At 45.0% G+C, this 27,007-nt stretch overlaps 1 protein-coding gene across 4 annotated transcripts in view; it reads right to left on the bottom strand.

The window, feature by feature from the left end:
• Positions 1 to 27,007, bottom strand: part of LOC139375458 (alpha-actinin-1-like) — a 103,159-nt gene that overhangs the window by 34,755 nt on the left and 41,397 nt on the right. For all 4 annotated transcript variants that reach the window (XM_071117264.1, XM_071117265.1, XM_071117267.1 and 1 more), the window contains exons 3-5: positions 24,794 to 24,913; positions 13,102 to 13,188; positions 11,638 to 11,725 (exon numbers count right to left, since the gene is read on the bottom strand). In XM_071117264.1, the coding sequence (XP_070973365.1) occupies positions 11,638 to 11,725; positions 13,102 to 13,188; positions 24,794 to 24,913 (295 nt within the window). The remainder of the gene's footprint in view (positions 1 to 11,637; positions 11,726 to 13,101; positions 13,189 to 24,793; positions 24,914 to 27,007) is intronic.

Raw genomic sequence — 27,007 nt, 5'->3', positions numbered from 1 at the left:
TCAAAGCCAAAGGAACTGAGTAATATTGAGTAATGCTATAGATGGAAGGAAAGTAGTGTGGACATCTGCCAAAAACAATTAGGCAACAACAAATGCAATCCCCTCTAGACAATTTCCAGGACAAAATATTTCACTGTAATAGTGAAGGTGTAAACTTGGCAGTAGAAAACATAAACAGTATATTTGACCTCTCAGCTTCCATATCAAATCTAAACAGTATATTTGACCTCTCAGCTTCCCTATCAAATCTAAACAGTATATTTGACCTCTCAGCTTCCATATCAAATCTAAACAGTATATTTGACCTCTCAGCTTCCATATCAAATCTAAACAGTATATTTGACCTCTCAGCTTCCATATCAAATCTAAACAGTATATTTGATCTCTCAGCTTCCCTATCAAATCTAAACAGTATATTTGACCTCTCAGTTACCCTATCAAATCTAAACAGTATATTTGACCTCTCAGTTACCCTATCAAATCTAAACAGTATATTTGATCTCTCAGCTTCCATATCAAACATAAACAGTATATTTGACCTCTCAGCTTCCCTATCAAATCTAAACAGTATATTTGACCTCTCAGCTTCCCTATCAAATCTAAACAGTATATTTGACCTCTCAGCTTCCCTATAAAATCTTAACAGTATATTTGACCTCTCAGCTTCCCTATCAAATCTAAACAGTATATTTGACCTCTCAGCTTCCATATCAAATCTAAACAGTATATTTGACCTCTCAGCTTCCATATCAAATCTAAACAGTATATTTGACCTCTCAGCTTCCATATCAAATCTAAACAGTATATTTGACCTCTCAGCTTCCCTATCAAATCTAAACAGTATATTTGACCTCTCAGCTTCCCTATCAAATCTAAACAGTATATTTGACCTCTCAGCTTCCCTATCAAATCTAAACAGTATATTTGACCTCTCAGCTTCCCTATCAAATCTAAACAGTATATTTGACATCTCAGCATTCCCTATCAAATCTAAACAGATATTTGATCTCTCAGCTTCCCTATCAAATCTAAACAGTATATTTGACCTCTCAGTTACCCTATCAAATCTAAACAGTATATTTGACCTCTCAGTTACCCTATCAAATCTAAACAGTATATTTGATCTCTCAGCTTCCATATCAAACATAAACAGTATATTTGACCTCTCAGCTTCCCTATCAAATCTAAACAGTATATTTGACCTCTCAGCTTCCCTATCAAATCTAAACAGTATATTTGACCTCTCAGCTTCCCTATCAAATCTAAACAGTATATTTGACCTCTCAGCTTCCCTATCAAATCTAAACAGTATATTTGACCTCTCAGCTTCCCTATCAAATCTAAACAGTATATTTGACCTCTCAGCTTCCATATCAAATCTAAACAGTATATTTGACCTCTCAGCTTCCCTATCAAATCTAAACAGTATATTTGACCTCTCAGCTTCCCTATCAAATCTAAACAGTATATTTGACCTCTCAGCTTCCATATCAAATCTAAACAGTATATTTGATCTCTCAGCTTCCCTATCAAATCTAAACAGTATATTTGACCTCTCAGTTACCCTATCAAATCTAAACAGTATATTTGACCTCTCAGTTACCCTATCAAATCTAAACAGTATATTTGATCTCTCAGCTTCCATATCAAACATAAACAGTATATTTGACCTCTCAGCTTCCCTATCAAATCTAAACAGTATATTTGACCTCTCAGCTTCCCTATCAAATCTAAACAGTATATTTGACCTCTCAGTTAACCTATCAAATCTAAACAGTATATTTGACCTATCAGTTACCCTATCAAATCTAAACAGTATATTTGATCTCTCAGCTTCCATATCAAACATAAACAGTATATTTGACCTCTCAGCTTCCCTATCAAATCTAAACAGTATATTTGACCTCTCAGCTTCCCTATCAAATCTAAACAGTATATTTGACCTCTCAGCTTCCCTATCAAATCTAAACAGTATATTTGACCTCTCAGCTTCCCTATCAAATCTAAACAGTATATTTGACCTCTCAGCTTCCCTATCAAATCTAAACAGTATATTTGACCTCTCAGCTTCCATATCAAATCTAAACAGTATATTTGACCTCTCAGCTTCCCTATCAAATCTAAACAGTATATTTGACCTCTCAGCTTCCCTATCAAATCTAAACAGTATATTTGACCTCTCAGCTTCCATATCAAATCTAAACAGTATATTTGATCTCTCAGCTTCCCTATCAAATCTAAACAGTATATTTGACCTCTCAGTTACCCTATCAAATCTAAACAGTATATTTGACCTCTCAGTTACCCTATCAAATCTAAACAGTATATTTGATCTCTCAGCTTCCATATCAAACATAAACAGTATATTTGACCTCTCAGCTTCCCTATCAAATCTAAACAGTATATTTGACCTCTCAGCTTCCCTATCAAATCTAAACAGTATATTTGACCTCTCAGCTTCCCTATCAAATCTTAACAGTATATTTGACCTCTCAGCTTCCCTATCAAATCTAAACAGTATATTTGACCTCTCAGCTTCCCTATCAAATCTAAACAGTATATTTGACCTCTCAGCTTCCATATCAAATCTTAACAGTATATTTGACCTCTCAGCTTCCATATCAAATCTAAACAGTATATTTGACCTCTCAGCTTCCCTATCAAATCTAAACAGTATATTTGACCTCTCAGTTACCCTATCAAATCTAAACAGTATATTTGATCTCTCAGCTTCCATATCAAACATAAACAGTATATTTGACCTCTCAGCTTCCCTATCAAATCTAAACAGTATATTTGACCTCTCAGCTTCCCTATCAAATCTAAACAGTATATTTGACCTCTCAGCTTCCCTATCAAATCTAAACAGTATATTTGACCTCTCAGCTTCCATATCAAATCTAAACAGTATATTTGACCTCTCAGCTTCCCTATCAAATCTAAACAGTATATTTGACCTCTCAGCTTCCCTATCAAATCTAAACAGTATATTTGACCTCTCAGCTTCCCTATCAAATCTAAACAGTATATTTGACCTCTCAGCTTCCCTATCAAATCTAAACAGTATATTTGACATCTCAGCATTCCCTATCAAATCTAAACAGTATATTTGACCTCTCAGCTTCCCTATCAAATCTAAACAGTATATTTGACCTCTCAGCTTCCCTATCAAATCTAAACAGTATATTTGACCTCTCAGCTTCCCTATCAAATCTTAACAGTATATTTGACCTCTCAGCTTCCCTATCAAATCTAAACAGTATATTTGACCTCTCAGCTTCCATATCAAATCTAAACAGTATATTTGACCTCTCAGCTTCCATATCAAATCTAAACAGTATATTTGACCTCTCAGCTTCCCTATCAAATCTAAAAATGTCAAGCAGACAACCTAAGAAAGTTAATAACAATGACAAATGGTTTGATGAAGAATGCAAAAACCTCAGAAAGAAATAGAGAAACCTGTCCAACCAAAAACATAGAGACCCTGGAAAACCTGAGTCTACGCCTTCACTATGGTGAATCACTAAAACAATACAGAAATACACTACGGAAAAAGAAGGAACAGCATGTCAGAAATCAGCTCAATGTAATTGAAGAATCCATAGACTCTAACCACTTCTGGGAAAATTGGAAAACACTAAACAAACAACAACACAAATAATTATCTATCCAAAACAGAGATGTATGGGTAAACCACTTCTCCAATCTGATTGGCTCTATAACAAAGAACAAACAGCAAAAACATATTCATGATCAATTACAAATCTTAGAATCAACTATTAAAGATGACCAGAACCCACTGGATTCTCCAATTACCTTGAATGAGCTACAGGACAAAATATGTGTTGATGATATCGTAAATGAAATTATAAAATATACAGACCACAAATTCCAATTGGCTGTACTAAAACTCTTTAATAACATCATCCTCAGCTCTGGCATCTTCCCCAATATTTGGAACCAAGAACTGATCACCCCAATCCACAAAAGTGGAGACAAATTTGACCCCAATAACTACCGTTGGGATATGCGTCGACAGCAGCCTTGGGAAAATCCTCTGCATTATCATTAACAGCAGACTCGTACATTTCCTCAGTAAAAACAATGTACTGAGAAAAGTGTGCAAAGCTGTCATCAAGGCAAAGGGTGTCTACTTTGAAGAATCTCAAATATATTTAGATGTGTTTAACAGTTACTACATGATGATGTGTTATTTCATAGTTTTGATGTCTTCATTATTATTCTACAATGTAGAAAATAGTAAAAAATTAAGAAAAACCCTGGAATGAGTAGGTGTGTCCCAATCTTTTGACTGGTACTGTATCTATCAACAAATTTGCGAGGGAACTAGAACAGTCTGCAGCACCCGGCCTCAACCTACTAGAATCTGAAGTCAAATGTCTACTGTTTGCTGATGATCTGGTGCTTCTGTCCCCAACCAAGGAGGGCCTACAGAAGCATCTAGATCTTCTGCACAGATTCTGCCAGACCTTTGGCACTGACAGTAAATCCCAGTTCCCAGGACTAGGAATACAAATTCCATCTAGACACTAGAAAACTAAACACACTAGAGGTCGACCGATTCTGATTTTCCAACGACGATAATCGATACAGAGGATGAGGACTGAAAAAAGGGGTTTATTTTAACTTGAGTCTTCCATATTCCCAGGGAAGACGTTTTAGGTTGTAGTTATTATAGGAATTATGACGTGTCGACTTTGACTATAGGATGTTCTTATAGTTTAGTTTTAGGCTTGAAGTCATAAACAGCGCTGTGCTGTTGCTAAAGCATTGCTAAGAGCTGCTGGCAAAACGCAGTAAAGTGCTGTTTGAATGAATGCTTACGAGCCTGCTGCTGCCTACCACATCTCAGTCAGACTGCTCTATCAAATATCAAATCATAGACTTAGTTATAATAAACACACAGAAATACGAGCCTCAGGTCATTAATATGGCCAAATCCGGAAACGATCCATTTCGAAAACAAAACGTTTATTATTTCAGTGAAATACGGAACCGTTCGGTATTTTATCTAACGGGTGGCATCCATCAGTCTAAATATTGCTGTTACATTGCACAACCTTCAATGTTATGTCATAAATTATGTACATTTCTGGCAAAATAATGACGGTATTTGTTATGAAGAAACACAGTTTGCAACGAGCCAGGCGACCCAAACTGTTGCATTTACTCTGACTCTGCGTGCAATGAACACAAGAGAAATGACACAATTTCACCTGGTTAATATTTCCTGCTAAACTGGATTTATTTTAAGTAAATTGCTTATGTGTATTGATTTTAAGAAAGGCATTGATGTTTATGGTTGGGGTACATTTGTGCAACTGATGTACTTTTTGTAAATCATCTCCCGTTTGGCAAAGTTGAAGTAGGCTGTGATTCGATGATTAATGTACAGGCACCGCATCGATTATATGCAACGCAGGACAAGCTAGTTAACCTAGTAATATCATCAACCACGTGTCGTTAACTAGTGATTATGTGAAGATTGATTGTTTTTTTTTTATAAGATCAGTTTAATGCTAGCTAGCAACTTGCTCATTGCAGCCACAAGGTCCTTTTGACGCTGCACTAGCGTAACAGGTAGTCAGCCTGCCATGCAGTTTCCTCGTGGATTGCAGCCTGCCAGTTTCCTCATGGATTGCAGCCTGCCAGTTTCCTCATGGATTGCAGCCTGCCAGTTTCCTCATGGATTGCAGCCCGCCAGTTTCCTCATGGATTGCAGCCTGCCAGTTTCCTCATGGATTGCAGCCTGCCAGTTTCCTCATGGATTGCAGCCTGCCAGTTTCCTCATGGATTGCAGCCCGCCAGTTTCCTCATGGATTGCAGCCCGCCAGTTTCCTCATGGATTGCAGCCTACCATGCAGTTTCCTCGTGGATTGCAGCCTACCATGCAGTTTCCTCATGGATTGCAGCCTGCCAGTTTCCTCATGGATTGCAGCCTGCCAGTTTCCTCATGGATTGCAGCCTGCCAATTTCCTCATGGATTGCAGCCTACCAGTTTCCTCATGGATTGCAGCCTGCCAGTTTCCTCATGGATTGCAGCCTGCCAGTTTCCTCTGGGATTGCAGCCTGCCAGTTTCCTCATGGATTTCAGCCTGCCAGTTTCCTCGTGGATTGCAGCCTGCCAGTTTCCTCATGGATTTCAGCCTGCCAGTTTCCTCGTGGATTGCAGCCTGCCAGTTTCCTCATGGATTGCAGCCTGCCAGTTTCCTCATGGATTGCAGCCTGCCAGTTTCCTCATGGATTGCAGCCTGCCATGCAGTTTCCTCATGGATTGCAGCCTGCCATGGATTGCAATGTAATCGGCGTCCGAAATAGGCAGATTACCGATTGTTGTGAAAAATTGAAATCGCCCCTCATTAATCGGCCAAGGTCGACCTTAAACATCAGCGCCACAGGTAACTTCCACAAAGCTGTGAACGATCTGAGAGACAAGGAAAGAATGGCCTTCTATGCCATCAAAAGGAACATAAAATTTAACATACCAATTAGGATCTGGCAAAAAAATACTTGAATCAGGTACAGAACCCAATGCCATTTATAGTTGTGAGGTCTGGGGTCCGCTCACCAACCAAGAATTCACAAAATTGAGACTCTGCATGCAGAATTCTGCAAAAATATCCTCAGTATACAACATAAAACACCAAATAATGCATGCAGAGCAGAATTAGGGCGATTTCCTCTGTCAAAATCCATAAAAGAGCAAATCAATTCTATCTAAAACCACCTAAAAAAGAAGTGATTCTCAAACCATCACTTACAGACAGGTGAACCTGGAGAAGAGTCCCCTCAGCCAGCTGGTCCTGGGACTCAGTTCACAAACACAAACAGAGCCCCAGGACAGCAGCACAATTAGACCCAACCAAATCATGAGAAAACTACAAGATAATTACAAGAAACATTGGAAAGAATTAACAAAAAAAACAAAAGCAAACTAGAATGCTCTCTGGTCCTAAACAGAGAGTACACAGTGGCAGAATACCTGACCACTGTGACTGACCCTAAACAGAGAGTACACAGTGGCAGAATACCTGACCACTGTGACTGACCCTAAACAGAGAGGACACAGTGGCAGAATACCTGACCACTGTGACTGACCCTAAACAGAGAGGACACAGTGGCAGAATACCTGACCACTGTGACTGACCCTAAACAGAGAGGACACAGTGGCAGAATACCTGACCACTGTGACTGACCCTAAACAGAGAGGACACAGTGGCAGAATACCTGACCACTGTGACTGACCCTAAACAGAGAGGACACAGTGGCAGAATACCTGACCACTGTGACTGACCCTAAACAGAGAGTACACAGTGGCAGAATACCTGACCACTGTGACTGACCCTAAACAGAGAGTACACAGTGGCAGAATACCTGACCACTGTGACTGACCCTAAACAGAGAGTACACAGTGGCAGAATACCTGACCACTGTGACTGACCCTAAACAGAGAGTACACAGTGGCAGAATACCTGACCACTGTGACTGACCCTAAACAGAGAGTACACAGTGGCAGAATACCTGACCACTGTGACTGACCCTAAACAGAGAGTACACAGTGGCAGAATACCTGACCACTGTGACTGACCCTAAACAGAGAGTACACAGTGGCAGAATACCTGACCACTGTGACTGACCCTAAACAGAGAGTACACAGTGGCAGAATACCTGACCACTGTGACTGACCCTAAACAGAGAGTACACAGTGGCAGAATACCTGACCACTGTGACTGACCCTAAACAGAGAGTACACAGTGGCAGAATACCTGACCACTGTGACTGACCCTAAACAGAGAGTACACAGTGGCAGAATACCTGACCACTGTGACTGACCCTAAACAGAGAGTACACAGTGGCAGAATACCTGACCACTGTGACTGACCCTAAACAGAGAGTACACAGTGGCAGAATACCTGACCACTGTGACTGACCCTAAACAGAGAGTACACAGTGGCAGAATACCTGACCACTGTGACTGACCCTAAACAGAGAGTACACAGTGGCAGAATACCTGACCACTGTGACTGACCCTAAACAGAGAGTACACAGTGGCAGAATACCTGACCACTGTGACTGACCCTAAACAGAGAGTACACAGTGGCAGAATACCTGACCACTGTGACTGACCCTAAACAGAGAGTACACAGTGGCAGAATACCTGACCACTGTGACTGACCCTAAACAGAGAGTACACAGTGGCAGAATACCTGACCACTGTGACTGACCCTAAACAGAGAGTACACAGTGGCAGAATACCTGACCACTGTGACTGACCCTAAACAGAAAGTACACAGTGGCAGAATACCTGACCACTGTGACTGACCCTAAACAGAGAGGACACAGTGGCAGAATACCTGACCACTGTGACTGACCCTAAACAGAGAGTACACAGTGGCAGAATACCTGACCACTGTGACTGACCCTAAACAGAGAGTACACAGTGGCAGAATACCTGACCACTGTGACTGACCCTAAACAGAGAGGACACAGTGGCAGAATACCTGACCACTGTGACTGACCCTAAACAGAGAGTACACAGTGGCAGAATACCTGACCACTGTGACTGGTCCTAAACAGAGAGTACACAGTGGCAGAATACCTGACCACTGTGACTGACCCTAAATTACACCACTGTAAATACAACCTATATTTGTTTATTTATTTTCCCTTTTGTACTTTAACTATTTGCACATTGTTACAACACTGTACAAAGCCAATGTTTACTCACCTCTCATCCCCCCCTCCTCCCATTCTTTCCTCTCCTCTCCCCTTCTCTTCTCCCCTCCCCTCCTCCTCCCTTCTTCCCTCCTCTCCTTCCCCCTTCTTCCCTGCTCTCCTCTCCTCTCCTCTCCTCTCCTCTATCAGTCTGGTATGTAAACATCTCAGTTGTCTGTTCTCTGTTAGCTCTGTCTGCATTCAGCTCCACTCTGTTTTCTATTAGCCCTGTCTGACTCTGAGGCGGCTTGCTCTGTTCCTGCATGCGTCCCAAATCGTACCCTATTCCCTATATAGTGCACTACTTTAGACCAGAGCCCTATTCCCTATATAGTGCACTACTTTAGACCAGAGCCCTATTCCCTATATAGTGCACTACTTTAGACCAGAGCCCTATTCCCTATATAGTGCTCTACTTCACAATGTACACTATTCCCTATATAGTGCTCTAATTTAAATGGTACCCTATTCCCTATATAGTGCACTACTTACTACTTTTGACTGGTCTAAAGTAGTGCCTTCTATAGAGAATAGGGTTCCATTTGCGATGCAGATCTCGTCCTCTGACTTGACCCTGCTGTGGCCTGACTCTGCTGTGGCCTGACCCTGCTGTGGCCTGACTCTGCTGTGGCCTGACTCTGCTGTGGCCTGACTCTGCTGTGGCCTGACTCTGCTGTGGCCTGACTCTGCTGTGGCCTGACCCTGCTGTGGCCTGACCCTGCTGTGGCCTGACTCTGCTGTGGCCTGACCCTGCTGTAGCCTGACCCTGCTGTGGCCTGACCCTGCTGTGGCCTGACCCTGCTGTGGCCTGACTCTGCTGTGGCCTGACTCTGCTGTGGCCTGACTCTGCCGTGGCCTGACTCTGCCGTGGCCTGACCCTGCCGTGGCCTGACTCTGCCGTGGCCTGACTCTGCTGTGGCCTGACTCTGCTGTGGCCTGACTCTGCTGTGGCCTGACTCTGCTGTGGCCTGACTCTGCTGTGGCCTGACCCTGCTGTGGCCTGACTCTGCTCCGAGGTCTGACTCCGCTTCGAGGCCTGACTCCGCTACGAGGCCTGACTCTGCTGTGGCCTGACTCTGCTGTGGCCTGACTCTGCTGTGGCCTGACCCTGCTGTGGCCTGACTCTGCTCCGAGGCCTGACTCCGCTACGAGGCCTGACTCCGCTACGAGGCCTGACTCTGCTGTGGCCTGACTCTGCTCCGAGGCCTGACTCTGCTGTGGCCTGACTCTGCTCCGAGGCCTGACTCTGCTCCGAGGCCTGACTCTGCTCCGAGGCCTGACTCTGCTCCGAGGCCTGACTCTGCTCCGAGGCCTGACTCTGCTGTGGCCTGACTCTGCTGTGGCCTGACTCTGCTCCGAGGCCTGACTCTGCTCCGAGGCCTGACTCTGCTCCGAGGCCTGACTCTGCTCCGAGGCCTGACTCTGCTCCGAGGCCTGACTCTGCTCCGAGGCCTGACTCTGCTCCGAGGCCTGACTCTGCTGTGGCCTGACTCTGCTCCGAGGCCTGACTCTGCTGTGGCCTGACTCTGCTGTGGCCTGACTCTGCTCCGAGGCCTGACTCTGCTCCGAGGCCTGACTCTGCTCCGAGGCCTGACTCTGCTCCGAGGCCTGACTCTGCTCCGAGGCCTGACTCTGCTCCGAGGCCTGACTCTGCTCCGAGGCCTGACTCTGCTCCGAATTTAAAAAAAGTCAATAATAATAATAATAATAATAATAATAATAATTGCACTACATATGGAATAGGGTGCCATTTGGGACACAAGCTTGGTATATTGGCTGTAAACTCTCTCAGTTTTCTGTTACCTAAGTTGCGAACATTACCATCCTATTCCCTATGTCATGCACTACTGTTGACACACTGGGTCTGTACTATAGGGTGCACTACTGTTGACACCCTGGGTCTGTACTATAGGGTGCACTATAGGGGGATGTACTATAGGATGGTGTACTATAGGGTGGTGTACTATAGGGTGGTGTACTATAGGATGGGGTACTATAGGGTGGTGTACTATAGGGTGGTGTACTATAGGGTGGTGTACTATAGGGTGTACTATAGGGTGGTGTACTATTGGGTGGTGTACTATAGGGTGGTGTACTATAGGGTGGTGTACTATAGGATGGGGTACTATAGGGTGGTGTACTATAGGGTGTGGTACTATAGGGTGGGGTACTATAGGGTGGTGTACTATAGGGTGGTGTACTATAGGGTGTACTATAGGGTGGTGTACTATAGGGTGGTGTACTATAGGGTGGTGTACTATATAGTGTACTATAGGGTGGTGTACTATATAGTGTACTATAGGGTGTATTACAGGGTGTACTATAGGGTGGTGTACTATATAGTGTACTATAGGGTAGTGTACTATAGGGTGGTGTACTATAGGATGGTGTACTATAGGGTGGTGTACTATAGGGTGGTGTACTATAGGGTGGTGTACTATAGGGTGGGGTACTATAGGGTGGTGTACTATAGGGTGGTGTACTATAGGGGGGTGTACTATAGGGTGGTGTACTATATAGTGTACTATAGGATGGTGTACTATAGGGTGGTGTACTATAGGGTGTACGTTTGGGTGGTGTACTATATCGTGTAATATAGGGTGGTGTACTATATAGAGTGGTGTACTATAGGATGTACTATAGGGAATAGAATGCCATATGACTAGGTATCCCCCCTCTCCCTTTCCATGGGGGCTGCAGGTAGCCTAGTGGTTAAGAGCGTTGGGCCAGTAACCCGGAAAGTTCGCTGGTTAGAATCCCCAAACCGACTAGGTGAAACGTCTGTCGATGCGCCCTTGAGCAAAGGCACTTCACCCTAATAGCTCTTGTCAGTTGCTCTCGGTAAAGAGCGTCTACTACAACGTAAATGTAAAATGGGACCCAGATCCCTTATATTACCTAATGTGAAAGTTCTGAATGTTGACGTTCTTGTAAGGAGCAGTCTTCCTCTGGCACCACAGAAGAAGACCCTCTTTAGCTGATGTTTCTGTGGGTGGATAAAAACAAATCAACAAGAAGTTAGTTAGTTCGGGTTCGGGCGCCACTACAGACCCTGGTTTGATTCCCGGGCTGTATCACAACCAGCCGTGTTGGGGAGTCCCATAGGGCGGCGCACAATTGGCACGGCTTCGTCCTTTTAACTGGCACGCCTAGTTAAATAAACGTTGAATTAAAAACATGTGCTGTGCCATTGTCTTAAATGGAACACTGTTCCCAAGGGGCCCTTGTCTAAAGTAGTGCACTACATAGGGAATAGGGTGCTAAGTAGTGCACTACATAGGGAATAGGGTGCCATTTAAGACTCATATTTAACCTGGACTGTTTCTATTTAACCCGTTTGAACTAATCACATTTAACCAGTCTGAATGAATCACATTGTGGCTGTAGGGAGTTTTCAAATCAGAGTGGTAGTCATGTGTCATCTCTGAAACATCTCAAACATCTCTGAAACATCTGAAACATCTGAAACATCTCTGAAACATCTGAAACATCTGAAACATCTGAAACATCTCAGAAACATCTGAAACATCTCAGAAACATCTGAAACATCTGAAACATCTCTGAAACATCTCAAACATCTCAAACATCTCAAACATCTCAAACATCTCAGAAACATCTCAAACATCTGAAACATCTCAGAAACATCTGAAACATCTCTGAAACATCTGAAACATCTCAAACATCTCTGAAACATCTGAAACATCTGAAACATCTCTGAAACATCTCAGAAACATCTCAAACATCTCAAACATCTCAAACATCTCAAACATCTCAAACATCTCTGAAACATCTGAAACATCTCTGAAACATCTCAAACATCTCAAACATCTCAAACATCTCTGAAACATCTGAAACATCTCTGAAACATCTCAAACATCTCTGAAACATCTCAAACATCTCTGAAACATCTCAAACATCTCTGAAACATCTCAAACATCTCTGAAACATCTCAAACATCTCTGAAACATCTCAAACATCTCTGAAACATCTCAAGCATCTCTGAAACATCTCAAGCATCTCTGAAACATCTCTGAAACATCTCAAGCATCTCTGAAACATCTGAAACATCTCTGAAACATCTCAAACATCTCAAACATCTCTGAAACATCTCAAACATCTCTGAAACATCTCAAACATCTCTGAAACATCTCTGAAACATCTCAAACATCTCAAACATCTCAAACATCTCTGAAACATCTCAAACATCTCTGAAACATCTGAAACATCTCAAACATGTCACGTCTCCATATAAAGGAAGATTTGGTTTAATTAGATCGAAACACTAGTAGGAAGAATGTCGGTATTAGTTGCCATCGACAGAGTCCCTTCAGCCGACCGAGAAAGACATCGACATTCTGGTACCTTCCACAGAGATATCCTGGATGGCGAAGCGAAGGATTATGGTCCAGATCATTCCCAGGGTCATTTTAGCATTGCCGTCGACGATCTCTGCAGGAGAGGAGAGAGAGACCATTTTGGTGTGAGTTTATATTTACAGTTCACTGTTTCACAGTAGAGCAGATCCACTGCTGGTGAACAGGATAACACTGTTGGCCTGAGTTCATTTACAGAAGTTCTGGATCAATCCGTCAATAGTTTGTCTGTGGTGATCAGGCAGCATCAAACTAGCAGACTCTTTTGAGTCATTGCTGTCCGATGATGTTGTTGATGATGTGAACCCTCTCCTCCTACTCTCTCTAGGTCACCCTGCCGCTCCTCTCCTCCCCAAATGAATCATATGTTTCACAGCTAGGATACACAGTGTATGTGTTAGACAGTCACTGAACTGAACTGGGGTGGCAGGTAGCCTAGTGGTTAGAGCGTTGGACGAGTAAACGAAAGGTTGCTAGATTGAATCCCCGAGCTGACAAAATCTGTCTTTCTGCCCCTGAACAAGGCACTGTTCCTAGGACCCTGTTCCCTAGGACCCTGCTCCCTGTTCCCTAGGACCCTGTTCCCTAGGACCCTGTTCCCTAGGACCCTGCTACCTAGCACCCTGCTCCCTAGCACCCTGTTCCCTAGGACCCTTCTCCCTAGGACCCTGCTCCCTAGGACCCTGCTCCCCAGGACACTGTTCCCTAGGACCCTGTTCACTAGGACCCTGTTCACTAGAACCCTGTTCCCTAGGACCCTGTTCCCTAGCACCCTGCTCCCTAGCACCCTGTTCCCTAGGACACTTCTCCCTAGGACCCTGCTCCCTAGGACCCTGCTCCCCAGGACACTGTTCCCTAGGACCCTGTTTCCTAGGACCCTGTTCCCTAGGACCCTGCTCCCTAGGACCCTGCTCCCTAGGACCATGTTCCCCAGGATCCAGCTCCCTTTTCCCTAGGTCCCTGTTCCCTAGGACCCTGTTCCCTAGGACCCTGCTCCCTAGGACCCTGCTCCCTAGGACCCTGTTCCCCAGGATCCAGCACCCTGTTCCATAGGACGCTGCTCCCTAAGACCCTGTTCCCTAGGACCCTGCTCCCTAAGACCCTGTTCCCTAGGACCCTGCTACCTAGGACCCTGTTCCCTAGGACCCTGTTCCCCAGGATCCAGCACCCTGTTCCCTAGGACGCTGCTCCCAAGAACCCTGTTCCCTAGGACCCTGCTCCCTAGGACCCTGCTCCCTAGGACCCTGCTCCCTAGGACCCTGTTCCCTAAGACCCTGCTCCCTAGGACCCTGCTCCCTAGGACCCTGTTCCCTAGGACCTTGTTCCCTAGGACCCTGTTCCCTAGGACCCTACTCCCAAAGGCACTGTTCCCTAGGACCCTGTTCCCTAGGACCCTGCTCCCTAGGACCCTGTTACCTAGGACCCTGCTCCCAAAGACACTGTTCCCTAAGACCCTGTTCCCTAGGACCCAGCACCCTGTTCCATAGGACGCTACTCCCTAGGATCCTGCTCCCTAGGACCCTGTTCCCTAGGACCCTGTTCCCTAGGACCCTGCTCCCTAGGACCATGTTCCCCAGGATCCAGCTCCCTTTTCCCTAGGACCCTGCTCCCTAGAACCCTGCTCCCTAGAACCCTGTTCCCTAGGACCCTGTTCCCTAGGACCCTGTTCCCTAGGACCCTGTTCCCTAGCACCCTGCTCCCTAGCACCCTGTTCCCTAGGACCCTGCTCCCTAGGACCTTGTTCCCTAGGACCCTGCTCCCTAGCACCCTGTTCCCTAGGACCTTACTCCCAAAGACACTGTTCCCTAGGACCCTGTTCCCTAGGACCCTGCTCCCTAGGACCCTGTTACCTAGGACCCTTTTCCCTAGGACCCTGCTCCCAAAGACACTGTTCCCTAAGACCCTGTTCCCTAGGACCCAGCACCCTGTTCCATAGGACGCTGCTCCCTAGGATCCTGTTCCCTAGGACCCTGTTCCCTAGGACCCTGTTCCCCAGGATCCAGCACCCTGTTCCCTAGGACGCTGCTCCCAAGAACCCTGTTCCCTAGGACCCTGCTCCCTAGGACCCTGCTCCCTAGGACCCTTTTCCCTAGGACCTTGTTCCCTAGGACCCTGTTCCCTAGGACCCTGCTCCCTAGCACCCTGTTCCCTAGGACCCTACTCCCAAAGGCACTGTTCCCTAGGACCCTGTTCCCTAGGACCCTGCTCCCTAGGACCCTGTTACCTAGGACCCTGCTCCCTAGGACCCTGTTCCCTAGGACCTTGTTCCCTAGGACCCTGTTCCCTAGGACCCTGCTCCCTAGCACCCTGTTCCCTAGGACCCTACTCCCAAAGGCACTGTTCCCTAGGACCCTGTTCCCTAAGACCCTGTTCCCTAGGACCCAGCACCCTGTTCCATAGGACGCTACTCCCTAGGATCCTGCTCCCTAGGACCCTGTTCCCTAGGACCCTGTTCCCTAGGACCCTGCTCCCTAGGACCATGTTCCCCAGGATCCAGCTCCCTTTTCCCTAGGACCCTGCTCCCTAGAACCCTGCTCCCTAGAACCCTGTTCCCTAGGACCCTGTTCCCTAGGACCCTGTTCCCTAGGACCCTGTTCCCTAGCACCCTGCTCCCTAGCACCCTGCTCCCTAGCACCCTGTTCCCTAGGACCCTGCTCCCTAGGACCTTGTTCCCTAGGACCCTGCTCCCTAGCACCCTGTTCCCTAGGACCTTACTCCCAAAGACACTGTTCCCTAGGACCCTGTTCCCTAGGACCCTGCTCCCTAGGACCCTGTTACCTAGGACCCTTTTCCCTAGGACCCTGCTCCCAAAGACACTGTTCCCTAAGACCCTGTTCCCTAGGACCCAGCACCCTGTTCCATAGGACGCTGCTCCCTAGGATCCTGTTCCCTAGGACCCTGTTCCCTAGGACCCTGTTCCCTAGGACCCTGTTCCCTAGGACCCATAGACATATTCTATACATGCTCCCAAAAATGTAATGGGTAAAGCATCTATAAAGTGTGCAAGGGTCTCTGGTCAAATGCAGTGCACTCAATAGGGAATAGGGAGGCATTTTGGACCCTGTCTCCTGTCACTAACCCCTTACCCCCACCACCTCACATGGCCCTCTGCCTGCCATGCCGCCTTCCATGAGCTGTAGCCTCTGTTATTAGTTTCCACAGCCTGAACTACTGCCCCCACCCCTCGTCCAGTCAAACTGCCTTCTAACAAGCCTAGGCTAACTGTATCCAGCCCCCTGTCCTGGCCCCCGCTCCCTCCGCAGTCCCAGGGCAGCAAGGGTCCAAGAGGGGATTCCAATTGGCTAATCTGTCTGGAATGCAAGTCTGGTTTAAGCTTTTTTATTTTGGCTTCGCTGTGGATTAACCCCGGGAGAAGAAGAGAGGGAGAGAGAGAGAAAGAGATAGAGAGAAAGGGGGAGGGAGAGAGAGAGAGAAGGAGAGGCCGAGAGAGAGACAGAGGCAGAGACAGAGAGAGACAGACAGAGAGAAAGATGGGGAGAGGGGGGGGGGAGAGAGAGAGCAGGAACCAAGACATCATCAAGGAAATCAGAAATACAGACATTGTCATCCTACAATAAACATGGCATAGAGGAGATGGAAACACTGGTTGCCCTCTAGGTTACAGAGAGCTGGTAGTCCCATCCACCAAACTACCAGGTCTGAAACAGGGAAGAGACTCAGGGGGGTATGCTAATTTGGTATAGAGCAGACCTAACTCACTCCATTAAATTAATCAAAACAGGAACATTTTACATCTGGCTAGAAATTAATAAGGAAATTATCTCAACAGAGAAAAATGTCCTCATGTGTGCTACCTATATCCCCCCCACTAGAATCCCCATATTTGAATGAAGACAGCCTTTCCATCCTGGAGGGGGAAATCAATCATTTCCAGGCCCAGGGACATGTACTAGTCTATGGAAAGCTAAATGCCAGAACCGAACAAGAACCTGACACCCACAGCTCACAGGAGGACAAACACCTAACTGGAGGTGACAGCATTCCTTCCTCCATATGCCCCCTAGACACAACTATGATAACATTACCAACAAAAACGGGTCACAACTCCTGCACCTCTGTCGCACGCTGGGTATGTACAGTTTAAGTCGGAAGTTTACATTCACCTTAGCCAAATACATTCACAATTCCTGACATTTAATCCTAGTAAATGTTCCTGTCTTAGGTCAGTTAGGATCACCACTTGATTCTAAGAATGTGAAATGTCAGAATAATAGTAGAGAGAATTATTTATTTCAGCTTTTATTAATTTCATCACATTCCCAGTGGGTCAGAAGTTTACATAAACTCAATTAGTATTTGGTAGCGTTGCATGTAAATTGTTTAACTTGGATCAAACGTTTCGGGTAGCCTTCCACAAGTTTCCCACAATAAGTTGGGTGAATTTTGGCCCATTCCTCCTGACAGAGCTGGTGTAACTGAGTCAGGTTTGTAGGCCTCCACGCTCGCACACGCTTTTTCAGTTCTGCCCACACGTTTTCTATGGGATTGAAGTCAGGGCTTTGTGATGGCCACTCCAATACCTTGACTTTGTTGTCCTGAAGCCATTTTGCCACAACTTTGGAAGTATGCTTGGGGTCATTGTCCATTTGGAAGACCCATTTGCGACCAAGCTTCAACTTCCGGGCTGATGTCTTGAGATGTTGTTTCACTATATCCACATAATTTTCTATCATCATGATGCCATCTATTTGAAGAGCACCAGACCCTCCCGTGCTCCCCCTTTTCCTACAAACATAACGATGGTCATTATGGCCAAACAGTTCTATATTTGATTCATCAGACAAGAGGACATTTCTCCAAAAAGTACGATCTTTGTCCCCATGTGCAGTTGCAAACCGTAGTCTGGCATTTTTTTGGGCGGTTTTGGAGCAGTGGCTTCTTCCTTGCTAAGCGGCCTTTCAGGTTATGTCGATATAGGACTCGTTTTACTGTAGATATAGATACTTGTACCTGTTTCCTCCAGCATCTTCACAAGGTCCTTTGCTGTTGTTCTGGGATTGATTTGCACTTTTCGCACCAAAGTACGTTCATCTCTAGGAGACAGAACACGTCTCCTTCCTGAGCGGTATGACGGCTGCGTGGTCCCATGGTGTTTATACTTGCGTACTACTGTTTGTACAGATGAACGTGGTACCTTCAGGGGTTTGTAAATTGCTCCCAAGGATGAACCAGACTTGTGGAGGTCTACAATGATTTGGCTGATTTCTTTTGATTTTCCCATGATGTCAAACAAAGAGGCACTGAGATTGAAGGTAGGCCTTGAAATACTTCCACAGGTACACCTCCAATTGACTCAAATTATTTCAATTAGCCTAACAGAAGCTTCTAAAACCATGACATCATTTCTGGAATTTTCCAAGCTGTTTAAAGGCACGTCTGACCCACTGGAATTGTGATACAGTGAAATAATCTGTCTGTAAACAATTGTTGTAAAAATGACCTCCAAATGACTCAAATGATGTCAATAAACATTAATAAAATAAAAATATTCTACCTTTCAGCTTGAAATCTAAAAAGGTCAAGCAGACAACTTAAGAAAAAAAAGAGAAGTGGTTTGATGAAGAATGCAAAAACCTAAGAAAGAAATTGAGAAACCTGTCCAACCAAAAACATAGAGACCCTGGAAAACCTGAGTCTACGCCTTCACTATGGTGAATCACTAAAACAATACAGAAATACCCTACGGAAAAAGAAGGAACAGCACGTCAGAAATCAGCTCAATGTAATTGAAGAATCCATAGAATCTAACCACTTCTGGGAAAATTGGAAAACACTAAACAAACAACAACACGGAGAATTAAAGACAGAAAGAGAGATTAAGAGACAGACAGAGAGAGAGAGAGAGACAGACAGGGAGAGACAGACAGCCAGACAGCCAGAAAAACTGACAGGCAGACAGAGAGAGATAGGGGACCCCAACGAGTAGGGGGGTGGGGCAGATGGGTCAGATCCATTAATTGACCCTCAGGCTGTAATCAATGAATCTCTTTAGCTCAGCTTCTGAGTGGTAGGAGAGGAGATGGGGGAGGGTAATTGAGGGAAACTGACAGGCAGACAGAGAGAGATAGGGGACCCCAGCGAGTGGGGCAGATGGGTCAGATCCATTAATTGACCCTCAGGCTGTAATCAATGAATCTCTTTAGCTCAGCTTCTGAGGGGTAGGAGAGGAGATGGGGGAGGGGAACCCAACAATGCTTTTGAGGGATGCGGTCATGTGTGAAGCTACAAGTGTGATCGCCACGGACACAGTGACACAGACACACACACACACACACACACACACACACACACACACACAGTAAAGTCCAGAGGGCCTGGTTGCTGACAGTGTCTGAGAGGAGAGGTTGTTTGGGGTTTTCAGCTAAAGGGAATAAAATGCCTTTGGAAAGTATTCAGACCCCTTGACTTTTTCCACATTTTATTAGATTACAGCCTTATTCTAAAATTGATTAAATTGTTTTTTCCCTCATCAATCTACACACAATACCCCATAATACCCCATAATGACAAAGCAATAGTTTGATAGTTGATCGTTTTTCATTTACATAAGTATTCAAACCGCTTACTCAGTACTTTGTTGAAGCACCTTTGGCAGCGATTACAGTCTAGAGTTTTCTTGGGTATGAAACTACAAGCTTTTCACCCCTGTATTTGGGGAGTTTCCCCCATTCTTCTCTGCAGATCTTCTCAAGCTCTGTCAGGTTGGAGGGGGAGCGTTGCGGCACAGCAATTTTCAGGACTCTCCAGAGATACTCAATCGGGTTCAAGTACGGGCAACTCAAGGACATTCAGAGACTTGTACCAAAGCCAATCCTGCTTTATCTTGGCTGTGTCCTTAGGTGTCGTTGTCCTGTTGGAAGGTGAACCTTTGCCTCTAGTCTGAGGTCCTGAGCGCTCTGGAGCAGATTTTCATCAAGGATCTCTTTGTACTTTGCAACATTAATCTTTTCCTCAATCCTGACTAGTCTCCCTGGCTCTGGAAACATCCCTACAGCATGATGCTGTCACCACCATGCTTCGCCGTAGGGATGGTGCCAGGTTTCCCCACAGCATGATGCTGTCACCACCATGCTTCACCGTAGGGATGGTGCCAGGTTTTCTCCAGACGTGACGTTTGGCATTCAGGCCAAAGAGTTCAAACTTGGTTTCATCAGACAAGATAATCTTGTTTCTCATGGTCTGAGTCTTTTTGCTCTTAATTATAATCAGAGGACTGATTGGCTAAGAGTTGAGGAGAGACTGACTGTATCACTTCTTGTTATAAGAAACATGAATGTGTTGAAAATCCCAAATTGTTTGCATAGTCAACTTACACACAGACCTGACACACACACTTACCCCTCCAGACATGGACCCAGGGGTCTTTTCACAGTACCCAAATCCAGAACAAATTCAAGAAAGCGTACAGTATTATATAGAGTCCTTATTGCATGGAACTTCCTTCCATCTCATATTGCTCAAATAAACAGCAAACCTGGTTTCAAAAAACAGATAAAGCAACACGTCACGGCAACAACGCCTCTCCCCTATTGGACCTAGATAGTTTGTGTGTAAGTAGTGATATGGAGGCTACGTGTGTCTTTTACAAAATTTATATAGTTCTGTCCTTGAGCTGTTCTTGTCTAATGATGTTCTGTATTATGTCATTCTGTATTGTTTCCTGTTTTGTGTTCTGTGTTCTGTGCTCTGTGTTCTGTGCTCTGTGTTCTGTGCTCTGTGTTCTGTGCTCTGTGCTCTGTGTTCTGTGTTAACCCCCAGGAAGAGTAGCTGCTGCTTTTGCAACAGCTAATGTGGATCCTAATAAAATACCAAAATACTCAAGTGTAAAAAAGGGGGTCATTAGTAGCATTCGATTAACTGATTAACTAAAGGCTTGGGCGCTGTTGTGATGCAACCAGTCAGGATGCTCTCGATGGTGCAGCTGTAGAACTTGTTGAGGATCTGAGGACCCATGCCAAATCTTTTCAGTCTCCTGAGGGGGAATAGGTGTTGTCGTGCCCTCTTCACGACTGTCATGGTGTGTTTGGACCATGATAGTTTGTTAGTGATGTGAATGACAAGTAACTTGAAGTGATCGTCCCACTCCACTACAGTAACGTCGATGTGAATGGGGGCGTGCTCGGCCCCCCCCCCCCCCTTTTCCTGTAGTCCACCGATCAGCTCTTTTGTTTTGCTCACGTTGAGGGAGAGTTTGTTGTCCTGGCACCACACTGCCAGGTCTCTGACCTCATCCCTGTAGGCTGTTCTCATAATTGTCGGTGATCAGACCTATCACCTCTGTGTTGTCGGCAAACTTAATGGATGGTGCTGTAGTCGTGGGTGAAGGAATGGACTAAGCGTAAAACCCCTGAGGGGCCCCATGTTGAGAATCTGTGTGGTGTGTTGCTACCTAACCACCTGGAGGGGGCCGTCAGGAAGTCCTGGATCAAGTTGCAGAGCCGCTTAGGATCCTTTAGTCTCAGGATCCTAAGCTTAGTGATGAGCGTTTATGGCACTATGGTGTTGAACGCTGAGCTGTAGTCAAAGAACAGCAGTCTCACGTAGGTGTTCCTTTTGTCCAGGTGGGAAAGGGCAGTGTGGAGTGCAATGGAGATTGCGTCATCTGTGGGTCTGTTGGATCGGTATCAGATTGGAGTGGGTGTAGGGTTTCTGGGATAATGGTGTTGATGTGAGTCATGACCAGCCTTTCAAAGCACTTCATGGCTACAGACGTGAGTGCTGTGGGGCGGTAGTCATTTAGGCTAGTTACCTTGGCGTTCTTGGGCACAGGCACTATGGTGGTCTGCTTGAAACATGTAGGTATTACAGACTCGGTCAGGGAGAGGTTGAAAATGAAAGTGTAGACAGTTGCCAGTTGGTCAGCGCATGCTTGGAGTACGCTTTCGGGTAATCCGTCTGGCCCTGCGGCCTTGTGAATGTTGACCTGTTTAAAGGCCTCACGTCGGCTACGGAGAACGTGATCACACAGTCATCCGGAACAGCTGGTGTTCTCATTCATGGTTCAGCGTTGCTTGCTGTGAAGTGAGCATAGAAGGTATTTAGCTTGTCTGGTAGGCTCGTGTCACTGGGCAGCTCACGGCTGGGTTTCCTTTTGTAATCTGTAATAGTTTGCAAGCCCTGCCACATCCGAAGAACGTCAGAGCAGGTGTAGTAGGAATCAATCTTAGTCCTGTGTTGACGCTTTGCCTGTTTGATGGTTCATCTGAGGGCATATTGAGATTTCTTATAAGCTCCCAGATTAGTGTCCCGTTCCTTGAGAGCGGCAGCTCTAACCTTTAGCTCAGTGTGGATGTTGCCTGTAATCCATGGCTTCTAGTTGGGATATGTATGAACGGTCACTGTGGGGTTACTGAGGTGGTAAACTCCTCAATGCCATCGGATGAATCCCGGAACATATTCCAGTCTGTGCTAGCAAATCAGTCCTGTAGCTTAGCATCCACGTCATCAGACCACTTCTGTATTGAGCAAGACACTGGTGCTTCCTGCTTGAGGTTTTGCTTGTAAACAGGAATTAGGAGGATAGAATTATGGTTAGATTTGCCAAATGGAGGGTGAGTGAGAGCTTTGTATGCATCACTGTGTGTGGAGTAAAGGTGGTGTAGAGTTTTTTTTTCCTGAGGTAGCACATGTGACATACTGGTAGAAATGAGGTAAAACAGATTTAAGTTTTCCTGCTTTAAAGTCCCCGGCTACTTGTTTGTTCATGGCCTTATACAGCTCGTTGAGGGTGGTCCTAGTGCCAGCATCATTTTGTGGTGGTAAATAGATGGCTACGAAAAATACAGATGAAAACTCTTGGTAAATAGTGTGGTCTACAGCTTATCATGAGGTACTCTACCTCAGCCGAGAAAAACCTCGAGACATCTTTAATATCAGACGTTGCGCACCAGCTGTTGTTGACAAATAGACACACACCACCACCCCTCGTCTTACTGGAGGTTGCTGTTCTGTCATGCCGATGCAAGGAAAACCCAGCCAACTGTCCTCGTTCAGCCTCGACTCGGTGAAACATAAGATATCACAGTTTTTAATGTCCCGTTGGAAGGATATTCTCGAACGAAGCTCATCCAGTTTATTCTCCAGTGATTGCACAGATCGCCAGTAGGACGGATGGTAAAGGTAAAGGTAGCGGGCGTCTCCTCTTCAAGACAGGGATTTGGGCCTGGTCCGGTAGGAGCCGTTAATCTTTCGACCTCCAATTCGTTAAAGAAAAAATCCTTGTCCAGTCCGAGATGAGTAACCGCTGTTCTGATGTCCAGAAGCTCGGTCATAAGAGACGGTGGCGGAAACATTATGTGCAAAAATGGTTACAAACACAGCAAAAAAAAAAACATACAGAATAGCACGATTGGTTAGGAGCCCGTTAAAATGGCAGCCATCCCCTCCGGCACCATCTTATCCATATTAGCCATCCGTCTTAGCTCCTCCTCCACATTTACTAGATTGTTTGAACAGTGCCTCTTTCTCGTGAAAACCAGTATGTAGGGGGGGGGGGAATCTCATTTCAGGGATTTCTTTCATTGTTACATTAGGTTACTGTGTATATAGACAGTCCAGTATCATGTGACCGGGTTCTTCACTCTAATCTAAATTAATGCAGAAGTGTGTCAGTCACGTTGTCCATTTATTTATTTACAGACTTTAAGGTTTTCTCCTTTACTCCTTGACTCCTTTACTGGTGATGTAGTGGACTACAGTCTAGTTTACTACAGTCTAGTTTACTACAGTCTAGTTTACTACAGTAGTGACCAGGGTATTGTTGAACCCACCCTCAGCTCCGATGGACACCAGCTTGACTCCTTTACTGGTGATGTAGTGGACTACAGTCTAGTTTACTACAGTCTAGTTTACTACAGTCTAGTTTACTACAGTCTAGTTTACTACAGTCTAGTTTACTACAGTCTAGTTTTCTACAGTCTAGTTTTCTACAGTCTAGTTTTCTACAGTCTAGTTTACTACAGTCTAGTTTACTACAGTCTAGTTTTCTACAGTCTAGTTTTCTACAGTCTAGTTTACTACAGTCTAGTTTACTACAGTCTAGTTTTCTACAGTCTAGTTTTCTACAGTCTAGTTTTCTACAGTCTAGTTTACTACAGTCTAGTTTTCTACAGTCTAGTTTTCTACAGTCTAGTTTACTACAGTCTAGTTTACTACAGTCTAGTTTACTACAGTCTAGTGTACTACAGTCTAGTGTACTACAGTCTAGTTTACTACAGTCTAGTGTACTACAGTCTAGTTTACTACAGTCTAGTGTACTACAGTCTAGTTTACTACAGTCTAGTTTACTACAGTAGTGACCAGGGTATTGTTGAACTCACCCTCAGCTCCGATGGACACCAGCTTGACTCCTTTACTGGTGATGTAGTGGACTACAGTCTAGTTTACTACAGTCTAGTTTACTACAGTAGTGACCAGGGTATTGTTGAACCCACCCTCAGCTCCGATGGACACCAGCTTGACTCGTTTACTGGTGATGTAGTGTACTACAGTCTAGTGTACTACAGTCTAGTTTACTACAGTAGTGACCAGGGTATTGTTGAACCCACCCTCAGCTCCGATGGACACCAGCTTGACTCCTTTACTGGTGATGTAGTGGACTACAGTCTAGTTTACTACAGTCCAGTCAGTGTCAGTAGTGACCAGGGTATTGTTGAACCCACCCTCAGCTCCGATGGACACCAGCTTGACTCCTTTACTGGTGATGTAGTGGAGAGCTTTGTTGACGTTGGAGATCTTGTGAACTCTCATCTTCCCTCTCTCTGGTTTGGCCAAGCGCTCTCCTGGACAGGAAACAGACAGAAGGGGTCAAGGGGTTAAGGGTCAGACTTATGGCACTGTGGAGTGAGACGTTAAACAACGCCTGTATCATTTACCTTTATATAAAATATCTACAGGTGCAGTCTCATAATTTGATCATCCTGTTGTTGCAAGATGATCACAGCAGGAAATGCTAACTTGTAGTGTATTCAATATTTAAAGGCCCACTGTAGTTAAAAATATGATGCTTCCACACTGAGATGTCAAAATAACACTCTGAAATTGTGAAAAAGACATATCCTGAGGCAGGGAGGAAAGAGACATATCCTGAGGCAGTGAGGAAAGAGACATCCTGAGGCAGTGAGGAAAGAGACATCCTGAGGCAGTGAGGAAAGAGACATATCCTGAAGCAGTGAGGAAAGAGACATCCTGAGGCAGTGAGGAAAGAGACATCCTGAGGCAGTGGGGAAAGAGACATATCCTGAGGCAGTGAGGAAAGAGACATATCCTGAGGCAGTGAGGAAAGGGACATATCCTGAGGCAGTGAGGAAAGAGACATCCTGAGGCAGTGAGGAAAGGGACATATCCTGAGGCAGTGAGGAAAGAGACATCCTGAGGCAGTGAGGAAAGAGACATCCTGAGGCAGTGAGGAAAGAGACATTTCCTGAGGCAGTGAGGAAAGAGGCATCCTGAGGCAGTGGGGAAAGAGACATATCCTGTTGTTATGCTCCTGTTGCTATGTTCCTGTTGTTATGTTCCTGTTGCTATGTTCCTGTTGCTCTGTTCCTGTTGCTATGTTCCTGTTGCTATGTTCCTGTTGCTATGTTCCTGTTGCTATGTTCCTGTTGTTATGTTCCTGTTGCTATGTTCCTGTTGTTATGTTCTTGTTGCTATGTTCCTGTTGCTATGATCCTGTTGTTATGTTCCTGTTGTTATGTTCCTGTTGCTATGTTCCTGTTGCTATGTTCCTGTTGTTATGATCCTGTTGCTATGTTCCTGTTGCTATGTTCCTGTTGCTATGTTCCTGTTGCTATGTTCCTGTTACTATGTTCCTGTTACTATGTTCCTGTTGTTATGTTCCTGTTAATATGTTCCTGTTGATATGTTCCTGTTGATATGTTCCTGTTGCTCTGTTCCTGTTGCTCTGTTCCTGTTACTATGTTCCTGTTGCTATGTTCCTGTTGCTATGTTCCTGTTGCTCTGTTCCTGTTGCTCTGTTCCTGTTACTATGTTCCTGTTACTATGTTCCTGTTACTATGTTCATGTTGCTATGTTCATGTTGTTATGTTCATGTTGTTATGTTCCTGTTGCTATGTTCCTGTTGTTATGTTCCTGTTGCTCTGTTCCTGTTGCTATGTTCATGTTGTTATGTTCATGTTGTTATGTTCCTGTTGCTATGTTCCTGTTGTTATGTTCCTGTTACTATGTTCCTGTTGCTATGTTCTTGTTGCTATGTTCTTGTTACTATGTTCCTGTTGCTATGTTCCTGTTGCTATGTTCCTGTTGGTATGCTGTTAGTAGGCTACAGTGTTAGTAGATCACATACACACATCCTGGCATCAATGAAAAGTCTGACAAAAGTTTGAATTCGGGAAAAGTTCTAGGAAGTCATTGTCATTGAAATACATGGACTGGGCTCTGCTGTGAATATCTCTGTTCTCTGCCGTTAGAGATACATCATATGGGCACCATTAGATACATTATGTGGGCACCATTAGAGATACATAATGTGGGCACCATTAGAGATACATCATGTGGGCACCATTAGAGATACATCATCATGTAGACACCATTAGAGATACATCATGTGGGCACCATTAGATATACATCATCATGTAGACACCATTAGAGATACATCATGTGGGCACCATTAGAGATACATCATCATGTAGACACCATTAGAGATACATCATGTGGGCACCATTAGATACATCATGTGGGCACCATTAGATACATCATGTGGGCACCATTAGATATACATCATGTGGGCACCATTAGATATACATCATGTGGGCACCATTAGATACATCATGTGGGCACCATTAGATACATCATGTGGACACCATTAGATATACATCATGTGGACACCATTAGATACATCATGTGGGCACCATTAG

The sequence above is a fragment of the Oncorhynchus clarkii genome, chromosome 19 (genome assembly GCF_045791955.1).
Source record: "Oncorhynchus clarkii lewisi isolate Uvic-CL-2024 chromosome 19, UVic_Ocla_1.0, whole genome shotgun sequence".
NCBI lineage: Eukaryota > Metazoa > Chordata > Actinopteri > Salmoniformes > Salmonidae > Oncorhynchus > Oncorhynchus clarkii.
This window is presented reverse-complemented; position numbering and strand designations above follow the sequence as displayed.